Here is a 20,888-nt window from a genome sequence, read left to right as displayed (position 1 = left end):
CCTGCATTGTAGACAGATGCTTTACAGTCTGAGCCACCAGGGAAGTCAATTATAGTAAAGGCCCTTCAAAATGTGGGAGGGAGAGGTGAAGGACAGGGGGAAATGTAGCTTGCAGAGCCGGGGAAATGCATTTTATAGTGCCTGCACGGAAGGGTTATGATATTGCCCAGGGAAGCAATGAGTGGAAATTACATAAAAGGACCACTGTTTCAAAGCAAGAACTGTCCTGAATGCGCTAGAGAGGCCCAGGAAGGCAGAGAACACACCCAACCCTGGGGAAGAAGAGGAAGCAGGAGGGGTCTCTCTTTAACCCTCACATCAGACTGCAGTGGGTGGTCTCATCTCCTAGAGCAGAAAACACCTCTAGGTGGCCAAGACCTCAATGTTTTCAGAGCTTCTGCTCTTTTCTCAACTGCAAACAGCTAGTAGAGCCCACCCTTTCTCTTAGGGCCAAGTGGCCTGCAGTGGAGACCTTCCTGACTTCACTGCCCTCTTGCAGCTGCAATCCCAGGCTAGCAGGAAGCCTGAGCTTGCCAAATTATGAGGGCCAGGGCAGGAGGAAGGAGGGAGTAGCCCATCTTTGTTCTCTTTTGCCCTTTCCTGGAGCCGTACTACTCCATGGGGGATGGGGAGGGAAGTGGGTGGACGGAGCCAGTCCTGTCATGTTGGAGAGCTAAGAAAACACATTAAACAGAGCCATTAAAAGGGCAATGACAAGCATATGCTAGTCATGGCTCGGCAAAGATACCTTCATTTGCAAAGCCCCTAGGGAGTTTATTCTTAAAGTGGGGCTTCATCCTGACTTTTAACCTCAGGCAAGCCTGTTTAACCTTTTTTTATACCTCAATTTCTTCATCTGTAAAATGGGTATGACAACACTTCCTGCTTTATTGACTTCAAATGATGTAGTAGGCTTAGACGACCAACAAACTAAGCTAGTGTAAGGGCAGAGTAACACAGGCAGTAGAGTCACTTGGACCTGAGCCCAAGTCCAGTCTGCAATTTTCTGGTTACAAACTTTAGCTTCCTCACCCATGAAGATGAAGTAGCAATTTGTTGTTGCTGTTTAGTCCCCAGGTCGTATCCAACTCTTTGCAACCCCATGGGTTGTAGCCCACCATTCTCCTCTGTCCATGGGATTTCCTAGGCAAGAATAGTGGAGTAGGTTGCCATGATCTTCTCCAGGGGATTTTCCCAACCCAGGGACTGAACCCACATCTCCTGAATTGTAGTTGGAGTCTTTGCTGCTGAACCACCCAGGAAGCCCAAAGGTAGCAATAGCATTTGCTTTAAAGGGTTGTCTTCAAAGGTAAATGAAAAAGTATACATAAAGCAAATGGGAGAACAAGGACTCAAGAGCGCCCAGGTTTAACCATTACACTATAATTCCCTCACAACCGAAATGCATATAAAACAACAACATACACTGTAAAGACTGGAAAGAAATTCAACAAGTTGTTAACAGTGCTTATTTCTGAACAGTGAGATCCTAATCTATTTTTTATTTCCTTCTTTATATTTTTCTGTATTTTCCAAATAAATTTTATAATCAGAAAGAAGCTATATATGATGTTCAGATGCTTTGAGATCATTTGTGATGGTCTCTATCATGTAATCTCAGCAACTGCTTAAAGTAGGAATCATTATCCCCATTTTGTAGATCAGGAAACAAGGCTGAGAGAGGTTAGAGAGCTGGCTTAACCTTCAGGTCTTACTGTTGTTAAGTGGCAGAGAGCCACGATCCATAGGCAGAGGTGGCTGTCTCCAAAGCTAGGTGCTGTCCACAGGGATGCTGGGCTGCAGGGCTCAGCAGAGTATACTCCTTCACCCCATTTTGATCATAGGTGAGGTGGAAGGATTGAGCCCTGGTGCACAATACGCTTCCATGGGTCTCATGTACCTGGTATACCACCATATTCCTGGTAGAGGACATAGCCTGGAAAAGTGGGGATTCTGGCATCCTTCTTTCACAGCATAAAACATCAAGAAGTACTGTGGAGTCTCCCCAAGAAGACATCAAGGTTTCCACTATCAAATGCAGGAGACCTGGGTTCGATCACTGGGTTGGGAAGATCCCTTGGAGAAGGAAACGGCAACCCACTCCAGTATTCTTGCCTGGAGAATTCCATGGATGGAGGAGCCTGGTGGGCTACAGTCCATTAGGTCGCAAAGAGTCGGACATGACTGAGCGACTTTCACTTCACTCCACTATCAAAGTATCCAATAGAGGAGCAACAACAACAGCAAAAGCATAACTACAACACATAAGACTGAGAGAGAAAAGTGGGCAGGAGCTAAATCATTATCTGTCCTAGCAGGAAGACAATAGATAGTGACCAGTCCTGATAAATCTAGATGTAACTATGTAAGCACGTAGAGATGGGGAGGTAACCACCAAGCCCAAAGTTAACCCTGGAATGAGGGGTGGGAAGGAAATTTTTTGCTTTTCATCATAAGCATTTCTGTCCTATTTGATTTTTTTTTAAAGCTCTGTGTTTCATATATATTTTTTAAAATACGGTTTTTAATACAGGCTCTGAAACTAAAACAACAATAACGACTTTGGAGTCATCTGTGCGGATTCATATCCCACTTCCTCCAGTTATGAATCATGGCAGGTTAACCTCTCTAAGCTGCAATTTTATCTTCCTGAAAATAAGGATTAAAAACCATACTCACCCCACAGGGCTGCTTTGGGGACAAAATGAGGTAACGTATGTAAAACATAGGGGCCAGCACTGGCCGAAATTCAGCATCTGCAATTATTAACCACTGTTGTCATTATCAATAATAAACCCAACCATGCAAGTAATACCAAGGGTTTTGCACAGAGTAGGCACTTAATGGATATAAGGAATTGTTTAAAACCTCAATCAGAGCCTATAATTTTCCCCAACTCGGGACGCATGAGCCCCAGCGGTCCGAGTGAACACTTAAATATTGATGTGGTTACTCATTTATTCATCTCTGCTCTCCGCCGCAGTGGACGCTGAGGGCGAGCTCCTTGGACTCCCTCGCCGGGTTCTTGCTGCATACTTGGTCCCTCCCGCGCGTAGAAGTGGGAGACAGCGGCAGCTCACCCGCTTTCGGGTCGCTGACCCGGAACCATCACGCGGCGTAGCGTGAATCGCCTCTGGTTTCACGCGGGGAACTTCCCCGGCAAGGGCAGGCTGGAGAAGAAACCAAGGGGGCAGCCGGGGTCCGCAAGGCTCCCACTTGCCAGGGCCAAGGGGATGGCCATCCAGGGGAGGGGTGGGGCGGAGCAGTTTTAGGGCGAGGGCTTTCCGGGCAGGGACGTCTTGAAGGAAGACTTGGGATTGGCCGGGAGGCGCGGAGCGGGCATTTCAGACCCGGCCGAGGGTGCGGCGCGCCCCCAGACGAGGCAGGGTTTCCCGGGCGCCCCCAGTTGGGGGCGGTACCGACGCGGGAGCCCCGCCCCCTGCTCTGCGGAGGCCGCGCGCCCCGCCCACGGCCCGCGCGGCACCCGGCTGACCTCTAGCTCCCGGTTGGTCTGCGGCGGCCGGGGCGAGGGCGTGGCGGCCACCTTCCCGCCGCTCTGCCGCACTGTCGCGCGGGTCTGGGTCCCGGTCGCTAGTCGCGGGTCGCGGCCGCGGGGCGGGGCGGGAGGCGGGGCGCTGACGTCGCGGCGCGGCCGGCGGCCGGGAAGGCGGGGAGGCGGCGGCCGGCTCGGCCCAGCCCGGCCCGGCCCAACCCGCAGCTGCGGCGGCACTCCGAGCCGGCTCCTGGCCACCCTCCGCCGCTGTCCAGTTTCTTACTTGGTCCGGGTGTCTGCGGTCCTGGTTCGGCCAGGCCTCGCCCGCCGCCGCTTCCGCCACTATGGCCCTGGTGCGGGGCGCCGAGCCGGCGGCGGGGCCCTCCCGCTGGCTACCCACGCACGTCCAGGTGACGGTGCTGCGGGCCCGCGGGCTGCGGGGCAAGAGCTCCGGCGCGGGCAGCACCAGCGACGCGTACACGGTGATCCAGGTGGGCCGCGAGAAGTACAGCACGTCGGTGGTGGAGAAGACGCCGGGATGTCCCGAGTGGCGCGAGGAGTGCTCCTTCGAGCTGCCACCCGGCGCCCTGGACGGCCTGCTACGGGCGCAGGAGGCCGATGCGGGCCCGGCGCCCTGGGCCGCGGGCTCAGCCGCCGCCTGCCAGCTGGTGCTCACCACCATGCACCGTTCGCTCATCGGCGTCGACAAATTCCTGGGCCAGGCCACGGTGGCGCTGGATGAGGTCTTCGGCGCAGGCCGCGCCCAGCACACTCAGTGAGTGCGGGGCGCGGGGGAGCAGAAACGGTTAAAGGCCTCGAGGGGCGGGGCTGGGGGACGCAGGACCCCACACCTTGGCGGGGGCGGTGCGCCCTTTTGCCTGGGGTTCAAGGGCGTAAACCGACACGTTGGTTCTTCACATATAGGGTCTCCTTCCGGCCCCCAAGTATTTGGGAGGCCTGAGGGGTTGAGAATGGTGGTCTACTGTTAGGAGTAGATTGTCAAGTGAAGTTAGGAGTGGGATCCAGAGACTCCTGGGCTGTGGGAACCTCAAGAAGGAAAATCTGGGGGCCATTCCTAGGGCCTCTGGGCCTGCCCCACTTTCTTCGAAGGGGAGGGTAACTGCCTGCGGACGCCTGTTCCACACCAGGCCCGCAGGGAAGTGGAGAGGCGCTGCCTCGCCCTGTGAGAGGAGGGCAGCGATTGAACGGAGGTGCCACACCAGATCCAGAGGCTGCAGAGGGCATCTACTGCTTCCTGGCACTCGGGTGCCCTCTGCTGCTTAGGAACGCCCCAAAGCCTACTCTTCAGTGTCCCTGATCGGAGAACAGGAGGACCTCTAAGAAGGAAACGCGTTAGTTAGGCTTCAGGTGTCCTGCCTGAGGTGGAGGCAGCATGTGCTTAAGGCACAGCAGGAGATGGTCTCCCAGTCACTTATACCTAGAAAGGCCAATGAGTTACTGCTTTTTTCTTTAATCATTTATTTTGGCAGCATTTAACTTTCCCTGTGTTAAGATCAAGGCTTCAGACTTGGAGCCTCATTTCCTGTTTTGGGCTTGGGCAGGATCTGGAGGCCAGACAATCAGCCATGGGTCTCTCAGATAGTTAACTGGGGTGATGCCACCCATAGGCCCCATGACCTCTGGATGGGGAGCATAAGGGGCTGGGGGTCAGGGGTCCCATGGCTCCTGGATGAGGAGGGTAAGGGGTTGGGACAGGTGCTGGACAGGTTTGCCCAAATGAAATGGCATCCAACTGAGTCAATCTAGGAAGGCTTGCTGGAGAAGGATGAGCCTGGTACAGACCCAGATGAAAGCAGTATTTGGACAGAAAAGATCTGACCTTGAACACTTTAAAAACGTGGGTACAGAAGGCCTTCATGGCTTGTTGTGGCTTTGGTGGGAAACTAGTTAGCACAGGGCAGGTTTGGGGAGGGCTGTGACCTAGTGCCATCTCTCCCTCCCTGGCCTCGCCTTCCCTCCTGACTTGCTGTTTGGTTGCTGGCTGTGGGATCACGTGGTATAGTTTGGCCCTCCTTTTGTTTTTTTCCTCCCCTTTTCTGTCCTCTCCCCCCTGCCTGGCTCAGGGAGCCCAAGGGGGTGGGGTGGGGCAGAAAGCTCTTCTCTGGCTCTCTTAGCCCTTTCTTTTCCAGGAGAGGCTCCTGCCCCCAAATTCATTCCACCCCTTTCTTTCCTGGTCCTTCAATCTCCACCTCTCAGCTAATCTGACCAGACTGGTAGATAACACGTCCCGGGCTGGTGGGGGTGGGGTTGGGGGTGAGTACTAGAGGGGAGACTAAGAGCACAGACACAGAGCCTCTAGGCTTGTGGGGAGGGGCTTCTGTGAGGTCAGTGACTTGCAGGGGAAGGGGGTTGGGGAGGGGCTTTGATTTTTTTCAGTTCCTACTCTTGCTTTCTTCTTGGCCTCTGGGTCTTCCTTAACTGAGCTGTCTTTCAGCCCGCATGCACCTGTTTTCAGCCAAGGACAGTCCCTCTTGGAGAACTGGACGTACCCACCCCTTGATCTCAGTGGGAGCTTTAATTTACTTTAGAGAAGTCATCTTTTCCACAGGATCTTTCCACACCCACCTGGCTGCCTTTCCTGTGATGCATTGACCTGGGTTATTTATAGAACTTGGAGGGGGCAGGAGGAGGGGGACTTACGGGCAGCAGAAATGCCTGTGAAATCAGCCCAATCTTTTAGTTTATGGGACCAGACAGCATGCCCATTGACAGAGGTGAGGGCTGCTGCTTCCGCTCTAGTTTGCACCTTTCACCTCTGGCTCTGATGGCCACTCTTCATGGCCTTTCCTGGAGCACCTTGGCGTGAACTGCTAAGACAGTGAGTCTGCACATTTTCCAGTGGGGAGAGGATTGGGGTGTGCCCTCCTCAGCTCTGGATAATGGTGGCAAAGAACTCCAGGAACCAGCTGTGGTGCTCTTAAGGAGAGCAGATGGCCCTGTGTTGCCCAGACAGCACTTGGCTAGGGAAGAGCAGTCTCAAGCTTAAGAGGAGGGGCCTGTGGAGTTGCAGATTCCCTTCCCAAACCTGCCACCTTGTGGCCAGTCAAGTAAACACTGGTGCCTCAGTATTTTCATCTGTAAAATGGGCTAATTTCATATCTTGACAAGGTTGATGTAAGAGATGAAACGAGCACCTAGTTCCTGGACATGTTTGGTGGTCAGTGAATGGCAGTGATGGTGGAGGGAGGTTTTAGTAGCCTGGTAGCTATGATCTGGGAGATGTCCCCTGTCTTAAAGGAGCCTCTCATGTGACAGGAGGAGATAATACAGAACTTAGCACCTGGGGAAGCCCCAGGACTGTGGTGGCAGGGTACTCACAGAAGTATGAGAGCTCCTGATGAAATGACCTGGCCCTTCACAGCCTTCCACCATTCTCTTTGCTGCTGGAGTTTTGAGAATTGGGCTAGTCTTGGGAGCCCTTTGCAGTTCTGGAGCCACGCTCAGATCAGCCTTAGATCTCTGCAGCTGTCTTTCCTGGCAGGGCAGCAGCATACTGTTTAAGAACATGAAAACTGGGATTTCCCAGTTCTATCACTTATTAGCAGGCCAGTTACTTAACCTGTTTCTTCAATTCTGAAAAGGTCCTATGTGATAACAGTCAGAATTGTACAAATTAAATACAGTGGTGTCTCTAAAAGTCTAATTATTGTCCTAGAGACGTAGCAAGCTTTCAAGATATTCTTGTTGGGTTATTCCCAGGGCCCTCCTTATGTGCTGGTAATGATGATGAGGGCGAGGGTACTAGGTACCTCAATAGTCCCCGAAGCTGCTTTGTCAGTGGGTTGCTATTTGAGGTGAGGGATTTCACCGGACGCTTCCAATTGATTAAAAAGAAAATTGTCGAAACAACATTTAATGGGATACACAAGGAAACTAACTATAACCCTCTCCCTTCAGTGAAACCATTCGTGGATCACCATGGCTCTGAAAATCCCAAGAGTTACTTCTTTCTTTGGCCACTCCGAGCAGCTTGCAGGATCTGAGTTCTCCAACAAGGGATCGAACCCAGGCCCCTGCAGTGAAAAGCACCAAGTCCTAGCCACTGGACTTGCAGGAAGTTCCCTCTTTAGCTTCTTTAGATGTGTGCTTTCTGGTTTGTACCTCAGTGCCATCCATAGTACTCCCCAGTGGGTACTTGTATGGAGAAAAATGGTCCCTTCCTTAAAAGAACCCCCTTCCTGGGCCTGTTGGACAGAGGGTTACAGTCTGGCTCCTTGGAAAGGCCACGTCTGTGGCTTCGATTTGGGTTAAATGGGACCATGGACAGGCTGCAGCTATTGCCCTCTAAGTGGCTCGATCAGGCCTGGTCAGACCTGTCTCGTTGGTTTTATGAGGGCCTCCGGGGGGCCTGTGCTGCGGAGGACTTAGGTTGGAGACCTGAGCCTTCTGCCTGGGTGGCGGTGGTGCCCTGAGACCTCCTCGAGGAGGGTCTGGGGCCCTGGGAGAGGCACCTGAAGCCAGTGTAGCTGGCTGGTCTAAGGTGGCATGGTCTTTGAGGGCTCCCACCTGCCCCCTAGCCTCCAGATGGACTGCGTGTTCCTCTTGCAGACAGATGGTGCGTGACCCACAGCCTCGTCCCTGCTGGTTTCCAGCTGTGACTGCTCCTCAGGAAGCAGCTGAGGCCATGAGGGTCCTTGGCTCTAGCTGCTGCTCCAGCCTCGGACCTGGCCGCTGGGGAAGTCTGCTTGGCTGCTGGGAAGGGCGTGGCTGTTCTTAAAAGCAGTAGTTAGGGCTTGGGGAGGCTGCATTCCCTGAGTTATGGGGCAGTTTTTATTTGGGGTTGCTTGAGCAGCGGCGTCTGGGGGTGTGGGGAGGGGTAGGAAGTGACTCCCCCGTCAGACTGGCAAGCACAGCAGCTTTCCCTTCCCTCCACAGCTGGCCCTGTTTTCCCCTCCCTGCTGGCAGCTGGGGACAGACGCAACTCAGCAGAGCTCCATGCGGGTGACCTTGAGGGCTGTCCCTTTCTTCTGATGGGGCTGCCTGCTCTCTTTATTGCTGCCACCCTGGTGCTGTGACACGCTCGCCAGCCACAGCGACACTAAAAGGCTCATCTGGCCTCGTGCAGGTGTTTCCCCTGCCATTCCCACCTGCGCAGGGACAAGATTAACACAATGACAGGAGCTCTGTGTGTTCTCTGGGAGTCTGTACCTTATTTTTTTCCTGCTCAGGGCCGTCTTCTGCAAACTGGTGCGGTCGTGAAGAAGCCTTGCCCTTCCTCATGGCCAAGTAATAGGGATCAGTCCAGGGAGTGGGTCATTTCTGCAGCTGGCAGTTCTGTCAAGGAGGAGTCTGATGGCTTTGTTCTGACTGAGCTGGCCTGTGGGGCTGGGCCCAGGTCTCCTTAGTGAGCATAATAAGCTAGTTTAGCTCCCAGGAGATAGTGCTGGTGGTGTGGGGGAGGAGGGGTGTTGTCAGGGGCCACCTTGACCTTCAGTTGACCCCAGGGGTGGGAAATGGAAGCACTGACCTCGACTGACCACTGACCGTGGAATTCTAATGTCAGAGCTGTCAGAGTGCTTAGAGGTGTGGAAATGGAGGCTGGGAGGGCGAGTGGCAGGCTCAGGTATGTAGCAATTAGGGAGGGTGGGGCTCTGTGGTTTCTCTTAGGCCCTGGCAGCCTGCGGGGCTGAAGGACTGGGGGCAAAGAAGAGATGGCACTTGGGGCCCTGAGTGCATCCCAAGGTTTCTGTGGAAGTGCCAGAGCGCTTTTAGGGAGATGGGGACATTTCCACTGGATTAGGGAAGGGGGCCTTGGGACTTCTCCGAGACGCTGAGGAACAGTCTAATCCACAGGCCTTTCTCTGAAACGCTGAGGAACAGTCTAATCCACAGGCCTTTCTGCCTGGGCAGAGGCCAGGGGAGGCCACTGGTTGGGCGGGGAGTTGAAAGGAGGGGAGCACATGACCCCAGCCTGCATGTTCAGAGGGTGCAGTCTTATTAGGAGGATAGACCCTCATTTGGAGGAAGGGCCATGGCCAGGTGCTGTATTTTGGGGCCTAGCCAGGAAACACTGGAGATTTCAGAGCAGACAGAAGTCCTGGGCTCAGCTGTAGTCAGAGACGGCCTCCTGGAGGAGGAGGTACCCCAGACCTGTCAGGCTGGCCATCAGGGATCCCGTTTGCCACCCAGCTTGCTCTGAGTTCCCATACAGACCGCATGTAGCACTTGTTTTTGGAGAACTGTCATTGCCTCATTTGTCTAGTGTGTCATCGATTATGTCCTGCTTAGGTGCTGACGCTGTCCTGAGCATTTGTCTTCCGTCAGCTTATAACAACCTCTTGAGGTGTAGGTACTGTTGCTGTGTTTAACAAGTGAGGAAACTGAGACGCAGAGAGGTGAAGTGACTTTCGTAAAGGTGCACAGTACATGGCTGTCAGGCTTGTACCCAGACAGCCTGGCTCCAGATTCTGTGCTCTTCAGCACCATGCTGCACCATCCGTCTGAGTCTTCCCTCCTGTCTCCCAGCATTCAGCTTGGCACGGAACCCGGTGTTCAGCAGCTGCCCTCCTTGGGGTTCATCTCTCCTCCCCAAAGTCCATCTCTGTGGTCAGGCTTGGAGGCTCTGGAAGCATGACCTGCTTCTCCTGTGAGAGGCCTCGACTGGCTGGGATAAGTGCGTTTAGTCTGCAGCTCCGTGTCTAGTCATAGCTTTCTCAGGAGATGGGGGTGTTGCCTGGTCGTTTGGGGAAGAGGGTATCACTGCCACTACACTGTCTCACAGGAGTTAGGGAGGGGCTGGAAAGCTCTGCCTTGGCCCCAGACACCCCCAGCCCCCACCCCAGGGAGATTTGCTCTCGTTGACTTGTGCAGCATAGCTGGGCTTGGGATATCATCACCAGATACAAGACTTCCTGACCTTTCCCAAAAAATGACATGCTTGTTTTACTGTGATGGAACCCTCCGAGCCATCTAGTTCCTCTTCCTACAGTCATGCGGCAGTTTGCTTTTTTCTTTCTTTGTTTTGTTCAACATCTGGTAAGTAATTACTGGGCAACCACTGTGCCAAGGTTAGGGCTTTGGAGGAAACATGAGAAAGAAAATTTATAGCCCTTTCCCTAGGAAGGCAAAAATATGTTTGAGGCAAGACTTAATACAGGAAGGGTAATTAACTAAAAAGCGGTATATAAAAAGTATGCGAGAAAGGATCAAAAGAAGGACCAACTCACCAGGCTTGTGATCAGGGTGGCCTGCCTGTAGGAGGTAGAGCCTTGAATGACAGATGAAGTGTGATAGGGGCTGGGTGAGTTGGGAGGGAGACTGCCCCTCTGCAAGGGAAAGGAAGTGGGATGGGCTGGGCCAGGAAAGGGAGTGGAGGGGAGCTGAGTTAGTTTAGCTGTGTGCTTCTCTCAGCAAAACAGCCTGACTTTCTTCCACATTTATTTTTGAGTAGTTTACTGGTTTAAAAATTCTAAAGATACAGAGGTTACACAGTGAAAAATTTTCCTTGCCCTGCCCTTGAGTCATCTAGCTCCTTTCTTTGGAGGCAACCAGGATTACCAGTTCTCATATACTTTTAAAAGCCAATGCATTATAGCTTTCTTCTCCCCCTCACACTGTGTTTGCACAAACGCAGCTTTCTTCATGCACACAGTTCTATGCCTACTCTCAGCCTGGCTTCCCCACAGAGGGATGTCACTGCTTGTGTCCACCTGTTGCGGTGCTTTCCTGGTGGCTCAGCAGGTAAAGAATCTGCCTGCAATGTAGGAGACACAGCAGACGCTGGGTCTGCAAGGTTGGAGAGGAAACTGAAACTCACTCCAGTATTCTTGCCTGACAAATCCCATGGACAGAGGAGCCTGATGACCTATAGTCCATGGGGTTGCAAAGAGTCGGACACGACGGAAGGACTGAGCACGCCACCTGTAGTGTCTGAGCCGAGACCCTGGCAGGAGGACGGCCATACTTAGTTTTATCCTCTGGAACGCAGGACTCTGGTTCAGGGTGAATATTGGGTTAGGAGCACCGGGGAGGGGAGTGTGGGTAAGTAGAATTTCTTCCTTATTCCTCGTCTGCCAGAGATTCTCCTGGGAGGGCCATTCGCTGCTCCTCCTGTCTCCTGGGCAGGGTCTTCGCTCTTAGGTCCTGGGCCACCTTCCTCCCATAGGGCTGACACAGCCTGTGAAAGGTCCCGACAGATGGTAAATCCAAATCTGTATGTGTGGGTTGACCTGCTTCTCAGAGTGCTTTCCCAGCATCACCTCATTTCCTTCTTCCCTGAGGGCAGGCAGGCTGACCCCCATTTTTACTGATGTTGAGACTGGGGTCTGAGGAGTGGGATGACCTATTCAAGGTCACGCAGCTCATTAGTGGTAGTCAGGTTTCCGACCCCTAAGCCCAGTGCTTTTCCCATACATCATGCTTTCAACTGTCCATACTTCCTGTTGCTTTGTGGTTAGACTTGTCTCCAAGTAGGTATGGATCCCTGGCCTCTGCCTGAGGCAAGCTGACGGAGACAGACCTTTGGAGCCTACAGCAGTAGGAGGGGTGAGGGCTGGTCGAGAAGTTTGTGCCCAGGCGGGAGGGAGGCTGAGCCTGCCTGGGCTGAGGTGAGCCCAAGCAGCCCATGCCCACAGAGGCAGGGGTAACTAATGAAACAATGGTTCTGGGCTCTGAAGACTGTTGCCCAGGGCCAGAGTAGGTGATAAGAATCATCTGGCCTGATAAAAGGGCACTGTCGTCTCCTGCAGTTGAGTCTGGCTTGCAGTTTTTACCTTGGATACCAAATCAAAGGCAGGGTTAGGTTGTGAGTGTTGAGATCCATAAGGGATTGGCCTCCTCCCTGCATCCTATCTGCTGATGTGTGAGGAGGTCGGCTGGAGGGAGATCTGGGGAGGAGGGAAGGCATCTAGATGGAGGAGCCTATGGGGAAAATTTTTCCAGCTAGCTCTTCAAACTCTGAGTAATACGGTTTTAGTTGGTATTTCTCCCTGTCTTCACTGGCTTATTTTATCATCCCTCTTTTACAGAGGTGAAGTGGGTGGTTGAAAGACTCTTTGTAAGTCAGATCCAGGACTAGAACCTGGGTCTCCTGTCTTACAGCTCACTGAGGTTTTTCCTCACGTGAACTGTGAACTTCCAGATGTTCAAGCTGGTTTTAGAAAAGGCAGAGGAACCAGAGATCAAATTGCCAACATCCGCTGGAGCATGGAAAAAACAAGAGTTCCAGAAAAACATCTACTTCTGCTTTATTGACTATGCCAAAGCCTTTGACTGTGTGGATCACAAGAAACTGGAAAAGTCTGAAAGAGATGGGAATACCAGACCACCTAACCTGCCTCTTGAGGAACCTATATGCAGGTCAGGAAGCAACAGTTAGAATTGGACATGGAACAACAGACTGGTTCCAAATAGGAAAAGGAGTATGTCAAGGCTGTATATTGTCACCCTGCTTATTTAACGTCTATGCAGAGTACATCATGAGAAACGCTGGGCTGGAAGAAGCACAAGCTGGAATCAAGATTGCCAGGAGAAATATCAATAATGACCTCAGATATGCAGATGACACCACCCTGATGGCAGAAAGTGAAGAGGAATTAAAAGCCTCTTGATGAAAGTGAAAGAGGAGAGTGAAAAAGTTGGCTTAAAGCTCAACATTCAGAAAACGAAGATCATGGCATCTGGTCCCATCACTTCATGGCAAATAGATGGGGAAACAGTGTCAGACTTTCTTTTTCTGGGCTCCAAAATCACTGCAGATGGTGATTGCAACCATGAAATTAAAAGACGCTTACTCCTTGGAAGGAAAGTTATGACCAACCTAGATAGCGTATTCAAAAGCAGGGACATTACTTTGCCAGCAAAGTCCGTCTAGTCAAGGCTATGGTTTTTCCTGTGGTCACGTATGGATGTGAGAGTTGGACCGTGAAGAAGGCTGAGCGCCGAAGAATTGATGCTTTTGAACTGTGAACTGTGGTGTTGGAGAAAATTCTTGAGAGTCCCATGGACTGCAATGAGATCCAACCAGTCCATTCTAAAGGAGATTAGTCCTGGGTATTCTTTGGAAGGAATGATGCTAAAGCTGAAACTCCAGTACTTTGACTACCTCATGCGAAGAGTTGACTCATTGGAAGAGACTGATGCTGGGAGGGATTGGGGGCAGGAGGAGAAGGGGACGACAGAAGATGAGATGGCTGGATGGCATCACCGACTCGATCGACGTGAGTCTGAGTGAACTCCGGGAGCTGGTGATGGACAGGGAGGCCTGGCGTGCTGCGATTCATGGGGTCGCAAAGAGTCGGGCATGACTGAGTGACTGAACTGAACTGAGGTTTTTCCACTATTCCTTTAAAATAATTTTTTTAACTTTTTAAAAAATATTTTATTTTTTAGAAAATTAATTTACCCCTTGGCTACATTGGGTCTTAGTTGCTGCATGTGGGCTTCTCGCTAGTTGTGGTGCGCAGGTTCCAGGGCACGTGGGCTCTGAGTTATGGTGCATCGGCTTAGCTGCCCTGTGGCCTGTGGGATCTTAGTTCCCTGACCAGGGATCAAAGCTGCATCCCCTGCATCGGAAGGCAGATTCTTCATCACTGGACCACCAGGGAAGTTCCTAAAATAATTACTTTTCCCAGCCTATTTCTGGGGTTGAAGCTAAGCCCTGTCCATGCCATCTCATCTATCCAGCATGTGTTGGAGCAGGCCCAGTCCCTGGGCTGTGGGGTTAAAGGTGAGTAGCATTCCGTGCCATCAGTAAGCAGCCCAGGTGGAGTGGCTCTGCTGCAGGCACAGAGACAACAGCTTGGAGAAAGGCATTCTGGGCCCCTCCTTACCTTCCCCATTGCTCCTGTCCTAGTTTAAGCAGGTTTTTTTTTCTTCTTAACGTCTCCTGCAGACTTAGCATAGCTGCTTCAGCTTTTTTATAAGCCAGAATGCAGTGTATTAATTTATGATGAGAAATAACTGCTAAGGCACAGGGAATTGCCTGCCTCAGCCTGGCTGTGGGACCTGACCTGGAGTGGCCGTCTCTGCGGCCTCACCTCTCGCCTGCCCCTTTCCCTGCTGCCCTGTGCTCTTCCTAGAGCCCAGCGGCCATAGGTCTTATCCTTGTTTCCTACCCTGTAGTGCTCTTCCAGGCCCAGCGGAAAGCTGCAGCTCTCTAGCATGATGTTTGGGGCAGTCTCCTCTATCTGCTCCAAAGCACCTTTCTGTCCATCTTCACTTCTCCAGCCCTGAGCATCTAGATATTCCGTTCCTCCCACCTGGAATGTCTCTGCACCTGCCTCCTTGCCTCCTGACCCATCATTCAAGGCCCAGTATGAGTGTTGCATCTGTCAATGAAAATAATCAATAAACAGTCTGTTATAAAAATAGGAAAGAATTTCATTTGAGCCAAACTGAGGATTAGCCTGGACACCCACTTCCCAGATTACTCTTGAGAAACTGCTCTGGAGAAGCATGGTTTCCAGCACAAGTTTATATATCCTGTCAGAACAAAGAACATGAAACAAGTCAGGGATACATGTCAAGAAGACCTCCACCCACCCACCCACAAGCATGTACACAGCAAGTCAGCATGGCCTTGCACCTGGGAAGGGAATCTTATTAAGGGAGGACCAGCATTGGGTCCCCTGGAGAAGGGAGCAGCTACCCTCTCCAGTATTCTGGCCTGGAGAATTCCATGGACTGGATAGTTCGCGAGGTCACAAAGAGTTGGACAGGACTGAGTGACTTTCACTTATGAGAATTTATGAGCATTGGTGACACAAGAAGAGAAGTATTTAATCTTTATTTTTAACATGGGCATGCTTTACTTTTTGTTAGTGTCTTTTCTCTAATAATTAAAGCAGATGTCTAATGTATGTTTGTAACCTCATGGCAAATAGATGGGAAAAAAGTGGAAACAGTGACATTTTATTTTTTGGGGTTCTGAAATCACTGCAAGTGGTGACTGCAGCAACACAATTAATAGATGCTTGCTCCTTGGAAGAAAAGCTATGACAAGCCTAGACCAGCATATTAAAAAGCAGAGACAATCACTTTGCTGACAAAGGTCCATATAGTCAAAGCTATGGTTTTTTAGTAGTCATGTACAGATGGGAGTTGGACCATAGGGAAGACTGAACGCCAAAGAATTGATGCTTTCGAACTGTAGTGTTGAAGAAGACTCTTGAGAGTCCCTTGGACTGCAAGATCAAACCAGTCAATCCTAAAGGAAATCAACCCTGATAATTCACTGGAAGGACTGATGCTGGAGCTGAAGCTCCAATACTTTGGCCACTTGATGTGAAGAGACTCATAGAAAAGACCCTGATACTGGGAAAGATTGAGGGCAAGAGGAGAAGGGGGCATCAGAGGATGAGATGGTTGGATGGCATCATGGACTCAATGGGCATGAGTTTGAGCAAACTCCAGGAGATAGTGAAGGACAGGGAAGCCTGGCATGCTGCAGTTCATGGGGTCACAAAGAGTCAGACATGACTTAGCAGCTGAACAGCAACAACAATGTATGTTTGATAGGCCATAAACAGGCTATTTTAGTTAGTGTAAGATTCAGGTTTTCTCAGCTATAAGCCAGAATGACTTCCTATATCTCAATATGTGAAAATTTCTTTTATCACATCCTTTACCACTTCTCCTGAAATATTCTTCCATTTAGCCTATCTGTGCATTTTATTTGTACATTTTTGTGGTGTTAATCACTTTCTTCCTTTATTTATGTGGCTGTCTTATCTCCCTACTATGATGTAAGCTTCTCAAGGACACTCCCTTTTTTTTTCTTTTAATTTTGGCAAATACTTAGGAAATATTCTGAGCCTGGCTGAGGGCTCCTCTGGTTAGATGGGATTTCATGGGCAAGTTCCCTGTGCCTCTGAGACTTTGTGGGTGTCAGGATCTCACATGCCATGCCCTGTGCTGAGGCTCTGGAGATGTGTAGATAGCACAAGACTCAGGTATGCGACCAGGAGAAGGGCGCAGTCTACAGGACAGGGAGAAGAAATCCTGTGTCCTGGCCCAACTACCCTCACCTCCACAGGGATCTAATAGAAAGGCCCTGTTAGTCTCAAGTGGGACCGAAGGAGAGTATAGCTGAGTCAGTGTGTGTTTCCAACCATTTCCAGCAGATGCTGGTGCTTTTCAAAAAACATCACCATGGTGCTTGTTAACAGACAGACAAAATCAGCAGTTCCTTAATCCAGTCAGTATCCAGTCCATATTCAAATTGCCCTGATATCAGGACTCCCTGTTTATGAGTGGTTTGTTGAATCAGGATCCAAATGGGGCTCCCTCCCAGCTGGGGCCTGGTTGTTAGGTCTCCTAGGGCAACAGTCCCCTCCTCCCTTACCTGAGGGAGGAGCTGAGTCACTTGTCCTTGAGAACATCCACATTGTGGCTGATGGTTTCCCCTTTGATGTCTTTCACCCTAATTTTGCAGCCCCTGAGGGCTAGCTGCTGGGTCTGGAAGGCCTGTTCCCTAGACCCTGCCTCCTGGAGGAGTCCCTCTGCCTGAGGAGGCTGACTCTGCTACATGGCCTCAGCAGGCACACCAGCTCCATCTCCACTTCAGTGGGGCTGAGATTAAGCCGTGGTTTCTGGACTGTTAGCTGACCCAGCTACCATGAAGTTTTCCATTCAGCCTTTCTCCCAATGGATTTTAGTATCCATTAGTGATTGCTGCCTAGCACTCTAGTTTTTTTTTTTTTTTTTTAGCAGAAATCTGGCATAAGGAAGAGTTTTAGTTTTCCCTGTGATTATTTGGTCATTCTACATAGGAACATCAGGAATGGCAATTCTTTGCCATTGTTTTTCAGTTTGTGGTTGACTTCCAAATTAGAAATCCGTAATGGTGTGATGACAGCAGTCACTTACATGATGGGGGTTTCCTGCCAAAGAAAAACTGTAGGACTTTGTGAGCCTGGAGAAAGGGAGACAGGGTGGTCTCTGAAGGCTTCAGGCCTTTTCAGCTGTTGTTGTTGAGTCACTCGGTCCAATTCTTCACGATCCCATGGACTGTAGATGTCCAGCCTCCTCTGTTCATGGAGTTCTCCAGGCAAGAACACTGGAGTGGGTAGCCATTTCCTTCTCCAGGGCATCTTCCTGACTCAGGGATCAAACCTGGTTTTCCTGCATTGCAGGCAGATTCTTTACTGTTTGAGCCACCAGGGAAGCCCTCAGGCCTTTCCAGAGCAAGCGACTTAATCAATACAATGTTGCTTGAAGTGACTGATGGCTGCTGGCCTAGAATAGGGATTTGGGGCAGATTGTTATGCCCATCAGAATGTCATGGACAGGTATCTTGATGTCTTCTCCTAGAGTTTTCCCCAACATCTGCTTTGTGAGCTGCAGTGTTCTCCTCTCTGGAGCTCTGTAGCCCCCACTTGTACTGACTCCCTGGGGAGGCTCAATGGGGAGAGTAAGCCCTGGAAAGGACAACTGGATAAGTATGTCTTTCCTTCACATTGGTGGTTCTTTTAGGAGATTCTTCAGCCAGAACACCGGGCAGGACAGCTGTCTTCTCAGGGCCTCTCAGCTTCATTTGTCTTGGGGTGCAGTTCATTCCTACAGCCGTCAGCTTTGCAGGCCCCTCATCCCCAGCATGGTGGTAGCTGTTCCCTAGCCTGAGGTAGGCCTGTCTCTGAAGATGGTGGCTATGGCCAGAAGGGAGAAGCTGCAGATAAGTAGGCCGGTAAGGCTCAGGTGGGGACCAGCCTGGGAAAGTTGGAGATTGTGGTCTTGGGGACACGAGGAAAAGCTCTGGGAGCAGCCTGCCCCTGAGGCAGCAGGTGCACCTGGCTGCTTTTGCTTGTGTGGAGTCACCTTCACTGCCTTGCTGGGTGTTTGAGGGTCAGACTTAGCACTGTGGTGAGACGCTCAGGAGCTGCAGAGCCTTTGGCTGGTTCCTTTCCCGTTACCAGCAAGGCTCTCTTGCACCCAATGGGACATGAGGTGTCTGTCCTCTCCTTTGAGATCTCAGCCTGGGAGCCATGCACTGGGACAGGAAGGGGAAGACGTGCTCAGCATGTGTTTTGCAGCAAGCCTTATAGAGGCAGCACAGCCCGAGCAGTGAGACTAGCATCGTCCAGCTCCTTCTCTGGGAACTACACTCAGCACCTTGCACAGAGCCCTCGCTTTAGCTTTGAGCTGTATCTGTGAGTGTCCTTTATTATTTTGTGCCTCTGTCAGCAAGATGTGTTCTAAGGTAATTGCTTTATCACTGTATGCCATTTCAGCATAAAAAGTAGGAATCCTCTACTTTCAGATAGCAGAAGCCTGTAACTTTAAAGTTCAAAGTAGTGATAGAGGTGATGAGCGTAGACAAGACTTGGCAACGCCTGCTGCAGCTGTCACGTGGTATGAAAATGCCTGGTTTCCCTTGGTGGCGCGTTCAGAGGTACTGCTGCTCTACAAAGATTTGCAAAAATTCATAATTGAAAAAAGTGCCAAATTTCAGTTAGAGATGAGGGGAAATAGAGATGTAATTCTCCTATCTAACACATAGCCCCTGCTTTAGAGAAATTCCTTGGTTGGGAAGGAACATGGGGGTTTCTGGGTCCAGGTGTGTGTGTGTGCTGTACTTGGGGAGGGAGGCAGCCTAGTGCAGTGATCAGGGCCAGCTGCTCTGGAGACAAGCAGCCTGAGATCAAATCCTGGTTCCTCTGCTTACTAACAAGAAGCATGTGCTGTAACCCTGTGGACCTCTCTGTCCTAGTGCTTGCATCTGCAAAGCATGTCAGCTAACATTTGTGTGGCACTTCCTGTGTGCCAGACCTTGTTCTGTGTGCTTCACGTGTAATCTGTTTAATTGTCAGCGTGGTCTTGGGAAGGGAGCCAACATCCATTAGCCTCATTTAATAGATAAGTACGGAAAGGCATAGAGAGATAGGGGAACCCACTCTCCGTCATGCGGCTGGTTATGTGGTGAGCTGGGGCTTAGACCAGGCAGCCAGGCTCCAGAGTCCAGGCTGGTAGCCACTTTCAAGGTCAGCCTCCCACACCTGCGTCACAGGGCTGTCAAGGGTATTATTTGGATCTAATTTGGTGTGTGGAGTGCTTAGTACAGTGCCTGCCCACAGTAGATGCTAAATGAGAGGTGTAGTTGTTGATGCTAAGATTATTGCCCTAGTGACGGGCTAGCATGGGATCAACAGCTGACCTCCATTCAGGAAATGGGCATTTACCAGAGCTGATGGGTGTATTCTCTCAGGGAAGTTAATGGAATTCTTAGCTCAGGGATTGGGAATGAGGGCTTCAGGGTTAAAGAAGGCATCCTTTTGGAACTGTCTGTCCCCTGAAGCCTGGCATGTGGCTCCCACCTCAGGAGGCTCTTTCTGGGGACAGGGGCACCCTCTTTGCTTTGGGAGCTTCTGGTCTCATGATTAAGACTTGTGGGTTTGTGGTGATATAAGCATTACATATACATTCAGTTGTGAATAGGGACAAACAAGTTCCTAAGTAATTTCATAGATTAATTTGTTAGTTAATTGAAAAGATACTTGACTATCCACTCTTTCAAACCTGGTGACACAGAGATGAGCAGACTAAAGTTCCTGCCTGTAGAGCTGGGAAAGACAGACATTCAACAGCAGTGTGTTGTTCAGTCGCCAAATCATGCCCGACTCTGTGACCCCATGAACTGCAGCATGCCAGGCTTCCCTGTCCTTCAGTGTCTCCTGGAGTTTGCGCAAACTCATACTATTGAATCCGTGGTATCATTCAGCCATCCATCTCAAGCTCTGTCACCTCCTTCTTCTCTTGTCCTCAATCTTTCTCGACATCAGGGTCTTTTCCAATGAGTCGGCTCTTCACATCAGATGGCCAAAGTATTGGAGCTTCAGCTCCAGCGTCAGTCCTTCCAGTGAATATTCAGGGTTGATCTCCTTTAGGATTGACTGGTTTGATCTCCTTGCAGTCCAAGGGACTCTCAAGAGTCTTCTCCAGCACCACAATTCAAAAGCATCAGTTCTTTGGTGCTCAGCCTTCTTTATGGTCCAGCTGTCACATCCATACATGACTACTGGAAAAACCATAGCTTTGACTATATGGACCTTTGTCAGCAAAGTGATGTCTCTGCTTTTTAATGTGCTGTCTAGGTTTGTCACAGCCTTTCTTCCAAGGAGCAAGCATCTTTTAATTTCACGGCTGCAGTGATTTTGGAGTCCAAGAAAAGAAAATCTGTCATTTGTTTCCATTTTTTCCTCATCAGTTTACCATGAAGTGATGGGACCAGGTACCAAGATGTTAGTTTTTTGAATGTTGAGTCTTTTAAAAAAATTTTTTTATTTTAATTGGCAGCAAATTACTTTACAACATTGTGGTGGTTTTTGCCCTACATTGACATGAATCAGCCTGAGTGTTGGTCTTAAGCCAGCTTTTTCACTCTCCTCTGTAACCTTCATCAAGAGGCTCTTTAGTTCCTCTTCACTTTCTGCTATTAAAA

At 50.6% G+C, this 20,888-nt stretch overlaps 1 protein-coding gene and 1 long non-coding RNA gene across 5 annotated transcripts in view; one reads left to right on the top strand and one right to left on the bottom strand.

Annotated features, from left to right (window-relative positions):
* Positions 1–863: 863 nt before the first annotated feature.
* On the bottom strand, positions 864–3,597 carry LOC121819071 (uncharacterized). Its single transcript, XR_006059237.2, has 2 exons — positions 3,494–3,597; positions 864–3,170 (listed from the first exon to the last, which is right to left on the bottom strand). It is a non-coding gene; the product is annotated as an uncharacterized LOC121819071 (long non-coding RNA).
* Positions 3,598–3,645: 48 nt separating this feature from the next.
* The window catches only part of RAB11FIP5 (RAB11 family interacting protein 5), a 45,023-nt gene continuing 27,780 nt past the window's right edge, over positions 3,646–20,888 (top strand). For all 4 annotated transcript variants that reach the window (XM_027967000.3, XM_042246341.2, XM_042246340.2 and 1 more), the window contains exon 1: positions 3,646–4,268. In XM_027967000.3, coding sequence (XP_027822801.2) covers positions 3,838–4,268 — 431 coding nt within the window. In that variant the 5' untranslated portion in view covers positions 3,646–3,837. The remainder of the gene's footprint in view (positions 4,269–20,888) is intronic.

The sequence above is a fragment of the Ovis aries genome, chromosome 3 (assembly GCF_016772045.2).
Source record: "Ovis aries strain OAR_USU_Benz2616 breed Rambouillet chromosome 3, ARS-UI_Ramb_v3.0, whole genome shotgun sequence".
Classification (NCBI taxonomy): Eukaryota; Metazoa; Chordata; class Mammalia; order Artiodactyla; family Bovidae; genus Ovis; species Ovis aries.
This window is presented reverse-complemented; position numbering and strand designations above follow the sequence as displayed.